Consider the following 21,160-nt stretch of genomic DNA (forward strand, 5'->3'; position numbering starts at 1 on the left):
GAGCTGGGGGTGTTGAGGGCAGAGCCTGGGCCTCGAGAGTGGAGCCTGGGCCTCGAGGGTGGAGCCTGTGCTGTTGAGGGCGGAGCCTGGGTCTCGAGGGTGGAGCCTGGGCTGTTGAGGGCAGAGCCTGGGCCTCGAGGGTGGAGCCTGGGCTGTTGAGGGCAGAGCCTGGGCCTCGAGGGTGGAGCCGGGGCTGTTGAGGGTGGACCGGGGGTATTGAGGGCAGAGCTGGGGTGTTGAGGGCGGAGCCAGGGGTGTCGAGGGCGGGGCGTTTCACTTCATCAGGAAAAATCCAGACTTTGACCTAATACTATTTCTTCAGAGATCCTGACATCTTACGAAGTCCCTTCATCCGATAGAGCAGCCCATTGATAAAGTCCTGTGGAGTTAAAACCATTACGTTTTAAAGTTAAAACCATCTGTGGTCATGTAACTTACAGTCTATCAACAGATATTACAGTTGCAGTTTTACTTTATTTTTCTGCTAATCTGATTTTATCGGGAATTTTTATCTATATTGAACAATATTAAATTGCTATCTAATTTCCATTTCTGAAAAAAAAAAATCATGCTTTGGTAAATCATAATTATGAGATGAAAAGTTTAGATTAGGACATAATAAATCCAAATGATGTCATACAAAGTCATATTTATGAGATGAAAAGTGAAAATTATGACATACTAAGTCATACCTATGACATAATTTTTTTTAATTATGAGATAAAAGTCACAATTATGACATACTAAATCATATTTATCAGATTAAGTTGAAATTATGAGACAATAAGGCAAAATTATGACATACTAAGTAATATTTGACACAAGTCGAAACTTTGAGCTAAAGTTGAAATTGTGACCTAAAAAGGCAAAATTATGACAAGTAAACATTATGAGACAGTCACAGTTATGACATACTAAGTCATAATTATGAGACAAAATTTAAATTATGAGACAAAAAGTCACAATTATGACACATATATTTACATATCACATAACATCTTATTTGACAAGTAAATTTTTTTTTAAAAAAGTCAAAATTAAGGACACTAAGTCATATTTATGACATAAAAAGTTGAAATTATGAGATAAAAAGTTGAAATTATGTCATTATACCATAGAAAGTCATAATTTCTGCTTTATCTCTTATGACTTAGTATGTCATCATTTTGACTTTTTATGTCATAATTAAGATTTACCAAAGCATGATTTTTTTTCTTATGTGGCTTCCAAAACTGAATAGAGCTGAATAATGCTACTATCGTCTTTAAATAGTATTTGTTCCATAATTAAAGAACTTAAATGCAACATTAATAATGTTTATCACTGTGAAGCTGCTTCTCATGTAAAGCACTACAGAAATAAAGCATGAATAATTGGTTAATAAGTGGAAGTGCATAAGAAAGCTGTTTGTAAGAGTTGGTCTTACCTCTTTTGGCTTTCCACATTCCTGCAAAAGCTCCTGTTAAAACAGAAGAGCAGGAACAATATCGGTTCACATGTGAAGTCATGGATGCATATTGATGCACTTTTGCAAGCACTGGCTTCTCCTGTCATTTGCAATCTTTCCATGCAATGGTTATTTGTTTTCTGCTACACTCTCAAAACTAAAGCTTCCAAAAGTGGCTTTTCACAGCAGTGCCGTAGAAGAACCCAAATAACCTTTCAATGAACAGTTTTTAAAAGAACATTTAAAAAAAATTTTTTTTTCACTATAAAGAATCTTCTGTGGAATGGAAAGAGTCTGTGGTGCTCTTCAGATTTTTGTTTTTTGTAATAATTTTTTTCTTCATCGGAATGGTACGAAACGAAAGGTTTTGACACTTTCTATGTGAACACACACACACACAAAAATATTTTAACAGGTTAAATGGTCCTAAAAAAAAAGTCACACTTGTGCTCCTCACGTCAAAAATGAGTGCATTGGAAATGAATGGGAAACTTTTGATACTGCAGCCAAACAAAATCTGACTGAATGCTCATTTTTTGAGATATCAAGCTTTGATTTTCTCTCAGCTTTAGAGTAAAATATGTTTTGAAAATATATATTTAAAAACAATAGGCCTAAACGTAAAATTCAGAAAATTTCGTAATTCGCCAAAATTCGTTAAAAAAAATTAAGTTCACTTTTTAAAACTTTTTTTCACTTCAGCAATAATCTGCCAAGTGTTGTCTTTGAAAAGAGATCAAACTGAAGTCTGTTGCTCTAAAGCATTCAAGATTTTTAAGACTGTTTAAGTTGTAAATGTAATTTTCAGGGCTATGCTCAAAAAGTGAATAAATGGGTTATAAATATAGCGTAAATATAATTTACTACCATAAAATCCCCTAAAAATACAAAATATTAAATAAAAAACAAAATCGAACTGAAATATAGTACATTAATTTCATTGAAATAAAAAAATAATTTCGGTAATTTTTGTCCGACACGCGAAGAGCACCAGAGGTGTTCATGGGAGCATCGATGCCAGTAAAGAAGCTTTATTCTGAAGGTGAATCTGAACATACATGCAGTCTAGATCTCTGCTCTTCATCCGTCAGCTCCAGAAGTTCATCAATGTCGATCTCCAGCTCGGGAATCTCTTCCTCCTGCACACAGACAGACAACGCTCATTATTGCATCATCTGCTTTTTAAATGGCAAAAACAAATGAGTTATTAAAGGATTAGTTCACTTCAAAATCCAGGATTTTTCTCCATAGTGACTTCAATGGGGTCCAACAGTCCAAACGATCCCAGCCGAGGAATAAGAGTTGTATAGCCAACCATCGGCCATTTTCTAAACAAAATTAAAATTTATATACTTTTTAACCACAAATGCTCGTCTTGCACCGGCCATTACGTAATCGTCACGTTGAAAGGTCACGCAGGTTCCCTGTACCAGAAATGTAGAGTAGGGCGAAAAACTCCATCTTATTTTCTCCTCCAACTTCAAAATCGTCCGACATCGTTGTTTTACATTTTATTTATTTTATAAATGGTGTTTGACTTTGCACGTTCGCTTTGTAAACACTGGGTCGGTTCTTCCGCCTACGTCCCGCGTGACTTTTCGTGATTACATAACGTGTGTCGCATCACAGCTAGTGCAAGACGTGCATTTGTGGTTAAAAGTATATAAATGTTTATTTTTTAGAAAATGACTGATGGTTTGTCTAGATAAGACTGGGACGGCTGGGATCATGAAGAGACATTGAAGCTGCACTGAAACTCACATCTGGACCTTCAACCCATTGGACCCCTTTGAAGTCACTATATGGAGAAACATCCTGTAATGTTTTCCTCAAAAATCTGCATTTCTTTTCGACTGAAGAAAGAAACACATGCACATCTTGGATAACGTGTGGGTAAGTAAATTATCAGGAAATTTTCATTCTGAAGTGAACTAATCCTTTAATTATGAAAGTGACTGGTCCAGAGATACTGCAGATCTCATCAATCTATACAAACCACACATGAGCTCAGTTTTACTGTGTCCAACTGATGTAAGTCACGCTATTATAATCTATAAGAATATCTGATTATGAGAAAGAGTTTAGGCTCTCATGGGCATTAAATTTCATTAACGCTTACGGCTAGATTACAGATAATCCACCATGTTCATATAAATGATTTAATGTGATTCATTATGCTTTACCATCTCACACTTGAGCAGTGAGATTGTGCTGTGAGATTTAAGATCAGAGTGTTTGTTGCATCACATCTCTGCTGGAGTCTTTAATGGATCCACTTTTAAAAGCATCTCAGATCAGAGAGAGAAGAGCAACGACGCAGTGGCGGAGCCAGATGGGAATTTTTATTTTATTTTATTTTTTTAAATCAGCATCAGCAACTGCCAGTAGCAAATAAAATTTTGGGGTGGCACCCGGGGTGGCCAATCGCATGTCAGGGATGTCCAGTGCCACCCCAAAATTTTATTTGCTACTGGCAGTTGCTGATGCTGATTTAAAAAAATAAAATAAAATAAAAATTACGTTCGCCGGCAGCGCGGCGCGCGCGCAGTTTTCAAACGGACGAGCAGAGTTGCAAGATACCGAACTTCACTGAATAAGAAAACATCATATTTGAAGTAAGTTTTTAAGGTTTAGCATCAGGGGGGTTTGCTCCGAATACATTCGGCCTAATACACGCATACAGTAGGCTACCTTACCGTGTGTACGTTACAGTATACAAATGTTCTAGCTAATGTGAGGATAGGAGATCAAAACGCAGGCAAAGAAGAGCAGAAACAAGCGATATCATAATGCGATAGGACTGTGAAGCTTTATGGGTGTAGGGTGTTGATGGACTCGATCTAACGTTACTGTGTTTTGATCATCATTAAATCTGATCTAGATGTAGTCTTTGATAAAAATGCGATTTTTTTTTTTATAAAAAAGACGCACGAAGCTAGAATAAAACAGATTTTTTTTTTTTTTTTTAAAGCACTGTTCGTTCTTTTGGTATGTTCAGATATTCATGCAACAAAATATTCTGGGGTGCCATGAAATTGTGAAAATTAACAAAAACACCTCTTTTTTTTATACTGGAAAGAGTTAAGATAAAAATATTTTTAATAAGCACAAACATAATCCAGTCATTTTATGAAAAAAGGTTGAACAAATTGCAACAGAAGCAAACTCAAATAATTTTGTATCCTCAATATGTCCTGAGTAAGGAAAAAAAGTCCAGAAGAATCCCATTAGGGGAAAGTTTTGAAAACTGTTTCTGGGGGTTCACTTTTTATTTTACCTACCTTTTGTCTTCTGCATTCTCCTTACCCTTGTCCCTTCCCTCAGACTCGTCCCCCAGAAACAGTCCCACAGACCCAGCCTCAAACCCAATCTCTTAATAATTAATAAAGGCTGGTTTCTAAAGTACTTCTTCCTGCCTCTATGTATTAATGTTCATGAGTAGCCTAAATGGGTTCCATTCAGACCTTAACATTAAGTATTTTACAGTTATATGTCAACAAGATTCAACAAGATATTTTCACCTGGCTAGACCCAATGTTTAGATCTGTTGTGGTATTTATGCAAATTAGCACATACATAATTAGATTATGCACCATTTGTCCATGTTAACAAACAATTAAAAAAAAACTTGTAATACATTTTTTGTTTGTCTTGATGTAAGTAATCAACTCAGTAATTTTCATGGTGATATCTAAAGGTTACAATTTTTACCCTATTCATGTGAGAGAAAGAATGAATAGGCGTATGAATAGGCTATATTTGGGTCTTTTTCGAAACTTTCCCCTAATGGGATTCTTCGGGACTTGTTTTTCCTTACTTAGGACATATTGAGGATACAAAATCAGTTGAGTTTGCTTCTGTTGCAATTTGTTCAAGGTTGACCCCCATTTTGGCTTAAAATGACTGGACTAACAGGCAGATCAGATGCAAACAGACCCCAGCCCTTGCACCACCACTGGCTAGTCAGAGTCAGTGTGGTCAGACTTCAGGACCAGCAACAGCTCAGAGCATCTACTGGACACAGGCAGTCAATCACATACCAAATTCAGGAATTTAAGTTGAGAAGATTTTGCCAGATTAAAAGGATAGTTCACCAAAAAATGAACAAATAATTATAAATTAAATAATTATAATTAGAAAGATGTTCAACACTTATAGACACAAACAGAGTGACCCAATTCCTTCCATAAGCTTTTCCACTGTCTGTCTGTCTGTGTGTGTGTGTGTGTGTGTGTGCGTGTGTGTGTGTGTGTGTACTGTGTACCCCGCAAGTAGCAGTGGCCACCCCATGTATAAAACTCTAGTTCCGCCACTGCAACGACGACCCCGAGAGTGACACGCATTACCAGCCGCTGCACACATCAACATTACAGCAACTTTACAGGAACTGCTGTGTTAGCAGGGCGCTAATGACCTGCTGTTTATATCGGGATACGTTTACACCCGTGACATTACTCATGTAATTTATTCAATCATAAACATAGTTTATAACACACTGCATGACTATTAGCCTACTGTATGGCACTATTAAACACACTGTAGTTGCATAACATGTTGTTTATATTGGCAATAAACTGAACAGACATTCTGAATGACCAGAGGTCAGTGTTGTTATTGTTGACTAAATCTAAAACTATCTAAATTAATTAATTGAATTAAAGCTGAAAAAAAAAAAAATATATATATATATATATATATATATATATATGTATATATATATATATATATATGTATATATATATGTATATATATATATATATATATATATATATATATATATATATAGGCTATATATATAGGCTATATATATATATATATATATATGAAAAACTTGAAGCATTTAAATGAAAATTTGAAATGTTGCATTGGCAACTAACAAAAATAAAATAAGTTGAAATATTAAAATGACAAACTAAAATAGAAAAAAATTAAAGCTAAATAGAAATATTTTCAATAGATGAACAAACATGACAAAAGCACAAATGACTAATACTAAAAGCGCATTTAATAAAATGAAACTTAAAAAACTTAAACAAAATAGTAATATTTACAACTAATTTAAATAAATTAAGCTGAAGAACTAAAACTGAAGTAAACATGAGTTAAAGCAAAATAGAAGTATTTTGTAAAAAATGATAAAGCACAAATGTCATACTTAAACTAAAGACATTTAAAATATGAATACATCTTAAACAGCTGAAATAAATAAATAAAAATAACAAACTTAAATGAAAAAAATATCTTTACAACTAATTGAAATAAAATAAGTTGAAGTACTAAAATGACTAAAACTTTTAAGAAAAATATAAAAAAAATTTTTTTTTAAAAACTAATAAAACGATAAAAGCAGATTACTGAAACTTAAACCAAAAAAATCTTTCAATATACGAATACATACATTAATACATTTAATAATAAAGCTGAAACTTAAAAACAAAAGTAATGTTGCATTGACAACTAATTGAAATAAAATGTTTAAGTAGCCTACTATATCTAAAACTAAACTTGAAATAAAAATAAACTGAAGATAAATAGAAATATTATTAGACTTGATAAAATTAAAATGAAACATGAAAATAAAAAAGCTATTTAAATATATTTAATGGTAAATAATAGTGAAATAGCATTCGGTCTTCATTAACTCAACCCCATGTTATTCTAAGCAGTATGACTTTTGTTTTTCCACGTTTAGCCTCGTGAATTTTATGGTAATTTTGTCTTTACAGCTCCTGATCTCTGTCCGCTTTCATTATATAGAAAAGAGCAGCGTGAACATTCTGACATTCCTGCAGGTTTGGATCAACACAAAGGATTATTCCTCTAAAGTCACAGGGAAGGAGGGAGTGTTTGCTCTCTGCTAGCGTTAGCATGTTTGTTGTGTTTTTAACGAGATTTCCCGGGATGTGGAGCAGCTGATTCCCTAATGTGGATCCTTAATCTGATCTTCCTTCCCGGGTTTCCTGCCGCTCAGAGCATCAAAACACGAGGGACACAAATAAACACTACAAACCACCTTCACATAATGTGGAAATATTCTCCTGAAACACTGCTGGATCTTTGATCCCGGAGAATGCGAGTACAAATCATAGACTGTAAAAAAAGATACACGACCATGTACAAAAAAAATAAAAATTTGGTTCAAAATTAAAAACATTTAAATGAGTCAATATCATCAATCCTTTTTCCAAAATGTGATTTTGTCTTACCCTGATTTACTATGATAAGCCTATCATTAGTGTTTATTTTATAACCTGAAGGGATGGTTTTCGCGGGATTGCGTGCATACGTCACTCTCGTGTGAATGTGCGTGAGTGTGTGTGTGTGTGTGTGTGTTGCAGGGGTTATTACAGCGAGCGAGAAAGGTTGACATTTAGCTTGTTAAATCACGAACTTCTGGATTATCACCAGTTTTAAACAAACGCTGAAAAGAGAGTCTGCTGGAGAGAAGAGAGAGAGACAGAGCTCGTAATAAAACAAGAGTCAACATCAGCTTTAGGAGATGGAGAACTGAGGGATTCTAAATGTTGTAAAAGCGACAGAGATTATGTTGTTTTTATCACTCAACAGGAGATGAAGTGTTTATTGAACAGATAAACTGTCATATGTATTTCTCTAACAGAGTTCACTGTAAAGCAGGATCTATTGTGAAGATCATATTCATCCGCAGTCACGCAGAGCCGAAGCACAACCAAAAACAATGTTCTTCCGCTAAATGCAGCTAGAGGGCCACGGTGTACCTTTACCTTATTTCTTTTTTTAACATATTATCTAGTTGAAAAAAATCTAATAAAGTTCAGAGTGGTTACATTATTTTGATGAGTTCAAATAATGGATTAAAACATGTGTTGCCATGACTTATGGATCATATAATTTTTTACAGTGTGGTAATCATATTATCTGCCAAATTATCATAGTTACTTCAATTAGCTTTGCTACTCGGGTGCTAATAATGATAAGATCAAACCTATAGCACTAAGTATTAAAGGCATAGTTCATTTCATGAATATTCTCAGAACACAAGTGGCAGAAATCATGTTTGTGCTTGTCCACATAATGCCAGTAAATAGTTCTTAATGCTTTAATGCAAGTGCATCATAAAATAATTCCATGCAACTTTTACATTTCTCCTTTTGTGTTCTGAAAAATAATAAAGTTTCATTTATCCTGCGTCTTTTCACCTAGCAACCCCCTGGCAACCTCTCATGCGTCTTTTGAAATAGTTTCTTCAAACTCATACTAATACTCAGCTATATCATGTTACTAAAACCCCAAAACGTGATTTATGGTCAAGGTTGGGCAGAGTAACTGCAGACTCCAGTGAGTTCATGCATAAATTTGAGATGCTCATGAATAATGCAGCGGTTGACACAGTGGGCGGAGTTACAGGCTTCCACACGGAAGCGTCAGAGAACCTTCAAAGTGAAACCCTTCCTCCGGGCCATGAAATATTCACCATCATCACCAAAACATGGACAAACGCACCGCCACTCCCAAACCACAGCCAGCTGAACCTTTCATTCTCAAGCTCTTTATAAAACTGTGCACAACATCATCTGCTGCCTTAATGCAAATACACTGATCTGATATAATGATCCACTATACATTTATTAATGATAGGCAAGATAGCCAATTGTTTTTCCATGCACTGGTCAAACTTTTCAGATTGTATTGTTTCAGAATAGTGGAAAGAACACATAGCGTTTATTTTATCTATTTGTGTCTGTAGATTTCTATTACAATACAAATCTTTACAGGTAGTGAGTTTGAGTCAGAAATCTCCACTTAAACTTTACAGTTTTAATTATATCTATATTGTAAAGGTTTGTTCATATTCCTAAAAACATGGTGACAATGAATTTGTGACCCAATGAATCCCCTGGACTCTGTATGTTGACAGTATTTTCTGATTTATAGTGATGAAAAGAGAAATCCAGAAAAACCTTTATATGTCAACAAGAATTTTGATCCTGGCTTTATGCAATGTTCAGATTTCAGCTCTAGAAATGTATGCATATTAGTGCATATTTAATTAGATTATGCATCATTTGCATACAAAAAATGTGCATTACAATTTTTTATTTGCAATTCTCATTGTAATCAATCAACGGGGCAGTATGATGATATTGTTAGTTAATTTTTGAACCTATTGACCATCTGCAGTGTAGATGCATTATATCAGTGAGATGCACAGAAAACATGAAAGTGTGCTTTTTAAATGGAGCTGTATGAAGGTAATATGATGCCATAAAGAATCGCATGCGCAGGGTAAGATTTGTGAAAGTGTACATAAGATTGCATGCGTAAATAAAATTTGCATGCGCAAGAGAAGATTTGTAAAGGTATAAATCGCCTTTCAAGTGTAAGAAAAAAATATTTGCAGCATTTTACTGTTATTCGTAAGTGTAATGCATGTATTGTGAAACTGCAGCTTCATGCTAACGCAAAATAAATATGATCTGTATTCCTCTGACTTCCATTTTTCTGCGCTTTTACACTTTTGGCACGTTTTGTGCGCATAAATAAAGCCAAAAGCGTTGCAAGCCTGTGAACAGCAATTTGCAAGCGAAAACAACAGAGTCAATAAGACAGAGCTGCTTTATCATGTATTTGGGACACAGCAGACGTTCCCCCCCTCAAAGCGCACTCCATTTAAATCCCCAGAAAATAAAGATAAAACCCAGTGTTTCTGTACGTGTGTTTGTCAGCAATCAGTCAGTGTGTCATCTGACGGCTACAGTAGAGTAAACACACACTGAAGAGATGCTGGACATCTGCCACTAAACTCAACATTTTCTCTCACACACACACACACACACACTGAAGAGATGCTGGACATCTGCCACTAAACTCAACACTTTCTCTGACTCATACACACACACACACCATGCTGAAAGATCTCCAGCGCTGAATGCTTGCATGTCCCACATGTCCTTGAGTTTAATAGTAACCGGGTCAGACATTAACCAGGACCGGCGAGTGACACCAGCGACCCGCATATTTATAATGTGGCAGCAGCTGAAATCATTTCCTCTGTTCTTTTAATCTGTTATCTAACATTTGATTTATTCTCATCTTATTCTAGTTCTGTCTGGTGATGCGTTTAGTGACCTCGCTCTTTCAGAGGTCAGTGTTGTTCGATGTGAACGAGGAGTGAAAAGGTTTTTCTGTGATCATTTAACCGGCCTGGTTTTTGAATATTTTAGAGGCTTTTGTACGAACATTCCGTTTTATCATTTTGGAAACATTATGAGAATGTTACTTTTGAAGGTTCTCTGAACTTCTGAAACAAGTAGCAACATTTAAAAAAAAAAAAGTTAGACAAATGTCAAACTAGACAAAAAAAACTTTCCATGAATGATTTATGAATACTTTTTGCTGCCGTTTTGAGAACATTATTAAAGACCAGATAATGTCGAACGAACATTATATTAATGTTACTGGAAGAATGTTTGTTCATAACTTTGAGAGAACCTTGACAGGACGTTCTGGGATGGAACTAACATGCAGTGGATGTTGATGAAAAAGTAATTAAACACTGAATGTGATCAACTCTCAATAATAATTTATTATTAAAATCTACAGTGATATTAAACAGCAGAGAGCCGAACAATCAAACACAGTGACGTTTTTTACATATATTATAGCAGTGACTGATATCTTGTGCTTTATTTACAGCTATTTCTATATGTTTATGTTTTCATTTCAGACATAATTGTTCATATTGGAAATTTATTTGAATTAATTGGTTTATTTGAGGTATTTGATGCAATTGCAAGACAAACAGTGCGATTACATAAGAAATATACTCTCATAAGGGAAAAAATGCTGCGTTTCTGGTACTGAATTCTGGTTTAATTCTAACCAATTTTTGTTACTGAAGCAATGAGGAATCAGCAATAATTCCTTGATACATTTACATTTATGCATTTGACTTACATTGCATTCAATCTATATATTTTGTTCAGTTCATGCATTCCCATACTAGCATCATGCTCTATTGCTTGAGCAATGTGTTTTTCTGGTATCATGTAAGAAAGCTTTACCCCAGTGTACGGCCTGCTGTCATGTGCAAGATATCATATCACAAAAGCACATGGTGCAGATTGTCATGTTATCAGGGTGGTGTTGACTAGTGATGGTAAGTGAAAGGCTTTAGGTTCAAACCCTCTCCAGTGCATTGAGTAAAACACCTCCATTACTCCAGGAAGAGTGTTATTCCTGTAGCTCAGATACTAGGGCATGGGTTCGATTCCCAGGGAATGCATGAACTGATCACGTGTACCTTGAATGCAATGCAATTCACTTTGGATAAAAGCATCTGCCAAATGCATGATATAAATGAGTCCTACTTTTCTCCTGTTATTTCTATTATTAGACAAAGGTGTGTTTATCTGACCAGGAATCTCAGTTTGCACATTCAGAATTTCCAGCTGAGGAACGATAGTTTGACATTGACAGCCAATCAGAATCCGTGCTTTAAAGAGCTTGAGCATTTATAACAGCAGATGCCAAAACTGCAGTGCACTTAGAATAAACAGAGCTTTATCATGCATTGGTATCATTCTTAATGAGAACGTGCCTTAACAATCCAACCGCAACCATCAGAGTGCATGCAAAAACTGCCACAGGTTTGGTAAATGATTGCAGAATTCAGGTGTTTGTTGCGTGTCTGTGCCGAGATCGGCATTAGATCGCCTGACAGTGGTTATATTTGGCTGCAGGGTTATATTCGGCACATGTGAGAGGAATGCTGGGAAAAAAACAGCTTGATCTGTTCAAATAGCCTATCATCACCTTCTCCTCTAATGTCACCGTGTCCTCAGCGCATTCAAGTAAATGTCACTGTCACATCATGATCACACGCATCTCATCAATGCTGCTCTGCCTCCAGCTCAACCAACCGGAGTCCTGTTTCCATGGTGACAGGATGCACAGCACGGATACACACTCTCTGATGTAACGTGGCAGATGTTGCGCGTTCGCAGATGTTCATAACTCGTCATCACCAGCGAATCATGACGTCAGTGGAGATACTGATTAGAGTCTGATCTCTGTGTGCTTTAAGTAATGTTCTGGGTTCAGTGCAACATGAGCGGCATCTTTGAGTCTGTGACATGCTGTCGTTTTCAATCGCCCCTCAGTTTGTTAAACAACCAGGAATGCGCTTGGAAGGTCTGTGAGGCACTTGTATGTAAATGACATTTACATTTAGTCATTTAGCAGATGCTTTTGTCCAAAGCGACTTACAATTTAGGACTAAAATAGGCAAGTCATCGTGAAGAGGCAAAAAAAATGCAAGAAGTGCTCAAAATACAAAGTTCAGGCATTGTTCAGAGTAGCATAAGCCCGATAAGGGAGGATTAAAGGAAAAGGAAATAATTTTTTTGTAATTTTTTTTTTTTATAAGGTTGTCATAAATTAAAAAGTGTCTAGTCTTTTTTATGTTTAGGATGATAGTTCCTGAAGTTTACTCTATGTAGACAGTACCCTTTTTAGTAGTCTTATACATATTATTGACATAGTAGAGACTAGAGACTGCTGTCTTTAGCGCCCTTGTTAGTGCACCCACCTCCCATGCCGGAGACGCCGGTTTGAATCCCGTACAAAGAGAGGAGAGTACTAGGAACTGTGAGGTTATATTTGGTGCCGTGACCCGGATGGGAGTGAGGTTAAGGGGGGAGAGTGTAACGGAGGTAAGCTAGTAAGAGCTGTGTGGGTAAACCTCACTCCCCTGATCTCCAGAAACCTCACCACTCCTTTGCCGGAGACACTGGCTGAAGTCCCGCACAGAGAGAGGCGAGTAGGAACTGAGAGGTTATATTTGGTGCCGTGACCCGGATGTGAGTGAGGTTAAGGGGAGAGAGTGTAAACTTCACTCCCCTGATATCCTGAAACCTCACTCCTCCTATGCCGGAGACGCTGGTTTGAATCCCGCTCTGAGGAGGGTGAGTAGGACCCGGAGAGGTTATATTTGGTGCTGTGACCCGGATGAGACTGAGTTTAGGTTTAGGGGGGTGAATGTAAACCTCACTCCCTTGTCCTCAGGGCTGGCGATTGGCACTATAGACTCCAGCCTTTAACGTCCTTGTTAGTGCACCCCCCTCCTATGCCAGATACGCTGGTTCAAATCCCGAACGGAGAGGTTATATTTGGTGCCGTGACCCGGATGGGAGTGAGGTTTAGTGGGGAGAGTGTAAACCTCACTCCCCTGATCTCAAGAGGTACGCTGGCGATTGGCACTAGAGATATCGGTTCAAATCCCGCTCGGATATATATATGTCTTGTCATATTTATACATTTATCAGTCTTTCACCTTATAGATGTCCATTGTAAGTGCATTATGACTTTTGCTTGTTTTTACAAACTGAGGAAGGGTTCAAAATTGTTTTCTGTTGTAATCGACATCATGTCACATATTTAAACGGTGGTTCATGTAAGTGCACTGAGTCATTCAGACCTGCTCGTATAGATCCAGTGAACCTATAAAGCAAAACTTGTGCTTGTGATGTTACACGTTTTTAAGGCGCTTTGAATTAAAGCATCTGCTAAATGTATAAATGTACATGTAAAATTAATTTCTAACGCTTTAAACAGTAAACTGCATTTGCACTTCATAGAATAATTATAAATGATAACAATGTTCCTACTGATGACAAATAATACTCAATATCTCTCAAAAATCAAACTGATAAAACATACTTTGGTGTTACCCTGTATTTCCTCTCGGAAAACTTCTCTCAATTGTTCCTCCTAAACAGCCATGAGATTAAATAGAGATATTTACTGAAGTCTCAGATGTTTCTCCTGAGAAAAGACCCCATGTGTGAGTTTCAGAACAATGTATCAAAATACCAAAGTCAGAGATCTCACTATGAGCTCAAACACCTCTCATCAAATTATCCGAGATGCTCTTCACATTCATTTCACAGGATGACAACTATTGACTCATTTAAATCTGTTTAAGGAGAATCATCACCGTCTTGCTGGATGTTTTGGTGCATTATTAACTTGAGTCTGATCACAGGGAACGTGCTGTAATGCTGTCTCTCTGGATCTGTCTTACCTCGCAGTCGTACAGCAGGTGCAGCTGCCCGTCGATCCACTCCTCGATGTCCAGTCGCCTCTGGAGGTCTTTGCGGTTGTATTTGACCGTTAGTTTGCCCAGTTTGCGTTGGGCAGGCTCCTCCTCTTTGGTCTGAAACATCACTCTGGACTGGGTGCCCGGCTCCGACGCCATGCCTGCCACAACCTCACACGGACGGGGAGAAGTCCAAGAGGCGACGGTCTCTCTCTCTATCTGTCTCTCTCTCTCTCTCTCTGTCTGTCTGTCTATCTGTCTCTCTCTCTGTCTGTCTCTCTCTCTGTCTGTCTCTCTCTCTGTCTCTCTCTCTGTCTGTCTCTCTCTCTCTCTGTCTGTCTCTCTCTCTGTCTGTCTCTCTCTCTCTCTGTCTGTCTCTCTCTCTCCCTCTCTCTCTCTCTCTCTCTCTCTCTCTCTCTTTCTCTCTCTCTCTTTCTCTCTATCTCTCTCTGTCTGTCTGTCTATCTGACTCAAACACAGGGTCCTTCAGTCAGAGTCCTGCTGTCGTTTGCTCCTCTGACTCTCTATACTGCAGTGTGTTTCTGACTCATGATCGTGTTGTTTCTGTCCAACAGCCTCCTTTAGCTCCTGTCTTCTGTCTGAGCTCTACTAACACTGCCTCTCTCTCTCTCTCTCCCTATCTCTCTCTCTCACTCACTCCCTCCCCTACCTCTCTCTCTCTCTCTCTCCCTCTCTCTCTCCTCCCATCTCTCTCACTCACTCCCTCCCCTCCCTCTCTCTCTCTCTCTCACTCCCTCCCTCTCTCTCTCACTCCCTCCCCTACCTCTCTCTATCTCTCTCTCTCACTCCCTCCCCTACCTCTCTCACTCTCTCTCTCCATCTCTCTCTATCTCTCTCACTCCCTCCCCTACCTCTCTCTCTCTCTTTCTCACTCACTCCCCTACCTCTCTCGCTCTCTCTCTCTCTCTCTCTCACTCCCTCCCCTACCTCTCTCTCTCCCTCTCTCTCTCTCTCTCTCTCTCGCTCCACCCCTCCTGCACTCACTGTCTACTGCTTTTATAGGCCTGAAATGAAGACGTGTTGTTGTTGTGTGTTCATGTGTGTGTTAAGGAGGAACATAGTTCAACTCAGGACTGATAACATGCAAGATCAGTGTCAGAGGTCAAAACACTTGTTTTAAAGCACTTGTTGTTATTACTGTAATTCATATGTAATGGGATTATTACGAAAAAAAATAATTTATATTTATTCATTTAGCAGATGCACCAAAAAATGTTTTTTATTTTTTTTCATTTTAAAATGTATAAATAAATAGGTTGCACCCTTTATTTTACTAACTGTATGCTTTTAATATATATTTTTTATGAAAATGTGAGTTCTGTTTGCCAGTGTAAACTCACCGTCACAATTTGTGTTCTGGGTGGTTGATATTGATAAGAGGTTGCTAAGATATTCTGAGTGGATGTTAGTGTGTTGCTATATGGTTTATAGGGAGTTCCCGGTGCTTAGAGTGTTGCTAAGCTGTTGCTTGGGTGTTCTGAGTGGTTGCTAGGGGGTTGCTAAGCTGTAATAAATAAATAAATACATTTTAGAAAATAAATACATTTTCAAATAAATAAATAAAAACAATCACTTTGCTAATTTTTAAAGAAAACACAAGATGTGTTTGTCAGTGCAAAACTCAATTCTGAATGGTTGATTTCTAGAGAGTTATGGGTGGTTGCTAGAGGTTGCTAAGCTGTTCTGTTGCTACGGTGTTCTGAATGGTTGTCAGGGTGTTGCTATGTGGTTGCTATGATATTCTGAGTGTTAGTGTGTTGCTGTGTGATTTCTAGGGTGTTCTGGGTGACCGCTAGGGGGTTGCTAAGCTGTTTTGAGGGTGTTTTGGTGGTTGCTAGGGGGTTGCTAAGCTGTCGCCAGGGTGTTCTGAGTGTTTTGGCAGGGTGTTGCTATGCAATTCCATGGGTGTTCTGGGAGATTTCTGAGGAATTTGTTTGTGTATATGCATATATAATTTCGGAGCACACTTCTTTTGCTCGTACACTTTGCTCCATTATCAGAGGTAATGGAGCTTATCCTGTGAGATCCTGTGCCAGAAGGAAATGGAGGGTAATGGATGTGACGTTGCCCCATTTTGATTAAATGGGGATCAGCAAAGAGCCATATATGTAAAAATGTTCCTCTCTTACCAGCTGATATGTCAGTTGTCACTTAGAGTTGCTTGCCAGATCATAAAGTTTCCATTTACCTCTACTGAGATCATTTTCCCGTAAGGCTGATGAAACACTTTTGATTGATGAATTGATGTGAAGGCAGGTTGCATACAGTATTTCCAGGATATTACAATGATAAAAGGATAAATCTCATATCAACAGATAACTGTGGAGCTGCAGATGTCAGAAATTGTGCATTGAGAGTGTAGTTAACGGTCTCTGTGTTTGTTTTTCTTTGGGAGAGCCCCTGATGGATCCAGGGCCGGTTCACACAGCACGCGTTTTTGCTGTTAAAAATGTGAGACGGTCTAGAGACACAGTTTTCAAAAGTTAAACAAATTTTAAGTTGACGGGAGTGAGGTTTACCCACACAGCTCTTCTGGCCTCGGTTACACTGCGCAGTCACTTGTGTCTACCAGCGCAGATTATCTATATGTTCACCTGTCAGAAAGCCTCCAAACATGCATTTGAAATCAACCATGTCTTTTATAGCTGCCATTATCAGGCGTGTGACTGATAAGGCCTGGAACTAAGTGGGCGCACCTTGATGAATGATGAATGAGGAGGAGACGCAGCAATGCAACAGTCTGTAGTGGTTTGGACAGAGCAAAACTTGATATGCGAGAAACACATTTATGATTCCCACAGCGCATCATGCATTGCTTCAAGCTGTCCAAACAGACTTCTGGGGTGTATTCCCATGTCAAAGTGTACACCGGGCCGGACAAAAGGCGAGCTTCGGCTATTCCAAAGATCCGATTTCGATAAAAACAATGACTGCCTCTTTTCCCTTTTGTTTTGTCATGGCATATCAATCAAGTGCAGCTTCGCTGCTTCTCCTGACGATGTGCCGTCTGTTACAAACTCTGAATTATTAAGCAACACGGCAGCTCATCTTTCACAGCCAACAAATTCATTCATCCAGGCCAAGACTCACAAATAGGGCCAAACAGGGCGCACATTCCCTAAAACACTCTGCTTTCAAGAAAAAAAAAAAAAAAGGAAATACAACAAGAAAATGTGGTGCTTGTCCATGCTCAGTGTTGTGGATGGTTGCCAGGGTGTTCCTATGCAGTTGCATATGTATATTGTGGTTTAATAGTGTTGTCATTCAGTTGCTGGGGTGTTTTGGATTGTTGCCAGGGTGTTGCTATGCAGTTGCATATGTATATTGTGGTTTAATAGTGTGTTGTCATTCAGTTGCTAGGGTGTTATGGATGGTTGCCAGGATGTTCCTATGAAGTTGCATATGTATTTTGTGGTTTAATAGTGTTGTCATTCAGTTGCTGGGGTGTTTTGGATTGTTGCCAGGGTGTTGCTATGCAGTTGCATATGTATTTTGCGGGTTACATAGTGTGTTGTCATTCAGTTGCCAAGGTGTTTTGGATGGATGCCAGGGCGTTGCTATGCAGTTGCATATGTATATTGTGGTTTAATAGTGTTATCATTCAGTTGCTGGGGTGTTTTGGATTGTTGCCAGGGTGTTGCTATGCAGTTGTATATGTATATTGTGGTTTAATAGTGTGTTGTCATTCAGTTGCTAGGGTGTTATGGATGGTTGCCAGGGTGTTCCTATGAAGTTGCATATGTATTTTGTGGTTTAATAGTGTTGTCATTCAGTTGCTGGGGTGTTTTGGATTGTTGCCAGGGTGTTGCTATGCAGTTGCATATGTATTTTGCGGGTTACATAGTGTGTTGTCATTCAGTTGCTAGGGTGTTTTGGATTGTTGCCAGGGTGTTGCTATGCTGTTGTATATGTATATTGTGGTTTAATAGTGTGTTGTCATTCAGTTGCTTGGGTGTTGTGGATGGTTGCCAGGGCATTGCTATGCAGTTGCATTTGTATATTGTGGTTTAATAGTGTTGTCATTCAGTTGCTGGGGTGTTTTGGATTGTTGCCAGGTTGTTGCTATGCAGTTGTATATGTATATTGTGGTTTAATAGTGTGTTGTCATTCAGTTGTTAGGGTGTTATGGATGGTTGCCAGGGTGTTCCTATGCAGTTGCAGTTGCATATGTATTTTGTGGTTTAATAGTGTTGTCATTCAGTTGCTGGGGTGTTTTGGATTGTTGCCAGGGTGTTGCTATGCAGTTGCATATGTATTTTGCGGGTTACATAGTGTGTTGTCATTCAGTTGCTAGGATGTTTTGGATTGTTGCCAGGGTGTTGCTATGCTGTTGTATATGTATATTGTGGTTTAATAGTGTGTTGTCATTCAGTTGCTTGGGTGTTGTGGATGGTTGCCAGGGCGTTGCTATGCAGTTGCATGTGTGTTCTGAAGATCAATTGTGTGTTAACATTCAGTTTCTAGGGTGTTGTGGATGGTTGTCAGGGCGTTGCTATGCAGTTGCATATATATTTTGTGGGTTAATAGTGTATTGCCATGCAGTTTTTTGGGTGTTGTGGATTGTCGCCAGGGTGTTCCTATGCAGTTGCATATGTATATTGTGGTTTAATAGTGTGTTGTCATTCAGTTACTTGGGTGTTGTGGATGGTTGTCAGGGCGTTGCTATGCATTTGCATGCGCGTTCTGCAGGTCAGTAGTGTGTTGCCATTCAGTTGCTAGGGTGTTGTGGATTGTTGCTAGGGCGTTGCTATGCAGCTGCATGTGTGTTCTGCAGTGATCTTTACAACGGAACTGAATCAACACTGAACTGACTTCAGCTGAACAACAACCGAAAGGCATACCATAATTTTCCTGTTGTCACTGTAAAGATGCTTTGAAAACAATCTGTATTCATTGTATAAATCGCTATATAAATAAAGGTGACTTGTCTTGACCTAATAGTGTGTTGCCATGCAGTTGCCAGGGTCTTGTGGATGGTTGCCAGGGCATTGCTATGTAGTTGCATCTGGGTTCTGAGTGGTTAATAGTGCGTTGTTATGCAGTTGCTAAGGTGTTTTGAGAGGTTGCTTGTCCAAATGAAAAGACTCATTAATATGGGTCTCTCCTTCAATGCACAATGTGCTTAAAAGAGTTACAGTATATCAATGATGTAAATGCATGGTCACCCTCCTCACAGTGTATTTCAGTGCTTACATAAGAAGGCTGAGGTTGATCTGGTATGTGTGAATGTGTGTGTATCTCTTTGTCTCTTCATGGCATCCGTCCAGCATTGAGTCAACGAGTGTTGGCTGTGTTATCAAAGCTCAACATTGTTGTCTTAAACACTCCCACAGAGAACGCTGAAGACCATATTCAGGAGCTTTGTGTGTGACTGCCATCTAGTGTGTGTAGTGTGTAGAGCCTTAGGTTACATGAGCTTTGGCTTTGAACACATTTCACATTTTATGCACTTTTATCTAAAGTGACTTACATTGCATTCAAGGTGTACATTTTGTCAGTTCATGCATTCTCTGGGAGTCGAACTCATGACCTTGGCACCATGCTCAGCTCTACTGTTTGAGCTACAGGAATGAACAAATACACTTAAAAACAACAACAAAACACTGAGAGACTAATATCTTCAGTGAAGACCAGGGGTCAAATTTGAAGTTCATTTAGTTTTCTGAAGACAAGAGTTCTTCACATTTCCAAAGGCTTTAGAAAATGATTAAAGGGGTGCAGGGACGTGCACAGGGGGGTTGCTCAGGTTGCCCGGGCAACTGCCCATATGCCCTTCTCGACTCACGTTGCCCTTCCGAGGGGGAAATAAATAAATAAATAAAAAGTACAATGGATGCAGAATTTCACGTAGGCCTAGATAAAATAAATCGCAAAGCCTCATTCAATTCCATTCGGGCACCGAAAGTGAAAGTCAGTAGGGGAAGGGCAAACTCTGTTTATGTGGCTGCAGCGCTGCACGCGACCGGCACCTGAGCTGAGCCTGCATGAGCGGCCCTAGAAGGAGATTATCGCGGTTGTCGGGTGAGACTCAACGTTGACGGAAAAGGTGAGTTTGTGATGTATAACAAACGAACAATCATCATCAGGGTTCCAGACTGCTACCATTTTTTGAGAATGTGCGAGTTAAAAATTTTCTGTGGTCGCATTTGTGCGAGTGCATAGTCATGTACTACTCAGTTAAATTCACGCATGAATTTTCCTGCATTGAACTTGTTTTAGCGCCCGCCAAAGTGAATTTTTGTCCCGCCAAAGTCTTATTTGATCGGTGAGTAATGTAGATGAACTGCCGCGCTTGTGACAGCGCATGTTTAACTGAAAGAACGAGCAGAGAGAGAGAGAGAGAGAGAGAGCGAGAGAGAGAGAGACCCGATTGCGCGCGCGCTCTCTCTTTCTTCGGAGCCAGGCGAAAGTGTAAACAAGACCGTCTCCAAACTAGGCGCTGTGTTGCTCTCTCTCCCTCGCACATATTAATCAAAATAAATCGATACGGCGGTAAAACGTCGGAAGACCAAAAGTTTCATGTGGAGCATTCTGAGATTTTTTTTCTCTCCTGAATTACCGCTGGGTGTGAATTGTGCTAAATAAGTTGCCTTATCTTCTCTGAAAAGCGTTCC

The 21,160-nt window shown here is 38.7% G+C and overlaps 1 protein-coding gene across 3 annotated transcripts in view; it reads right to left on the reverse strand.

Moving 5' to 3' along the window:
* ppp1r14d (protein phosphatase 1 regulatory inhibitor subunit 14D) overlaps positions 1–15,518 on the reverse strand; it is a 17,073-nt gene extending 1,555 nt beyond the window's left edge. Inside the window, exons 1-5 of one of the 3 annotated variants that reach the window (XR_014603972.1) lie at positions 14,511–15,185; positions 2,506–2,586; positions 1,427–1,459; positions 107–379; positions 1–25 (exon numbers count right to left, since the gene is read on the reverse strand). The exon at positions 1–25 is cut by the window's left edge and continues 1,555 nt beyond it. Coding sequence is in view for 1 of the 3 variants with exons in the window: in XM_084096837.1 (XP_083952963.1) it covers positions 311–379; positions 1,427–1,459; positions 2,506–2,586; positions 14,511–14,684 (357 nt within the window). In the remaining 2 variants the exon portion in view is untranslated. Of the gene's footprint in view, positions 380–1,426; positions 1,460–2,505; positions 2,587–14,510 lie in introns of all 3 variants that reach the window. The other 2 variants (XR_014603971.1, XM_084096837.1) reach the window with 2 other exon arrangements.
* Between the last annotated feature and the right edge of the window lie 5,642 nt (positions 15,519–21,160).

Source organism: Abramis brama (assembly GCF_963993115.1).
Source record: "Abramis brama genome assembly, chromosome: 21".
In the NCBI taxonomy this organism is placed as follows: domain Eukaryota; kingdom Metazoa; phylum Chordata; class Actinopteri; order Cypriniformes; family Leuciscidae; genus Abramis; species Abramis brama.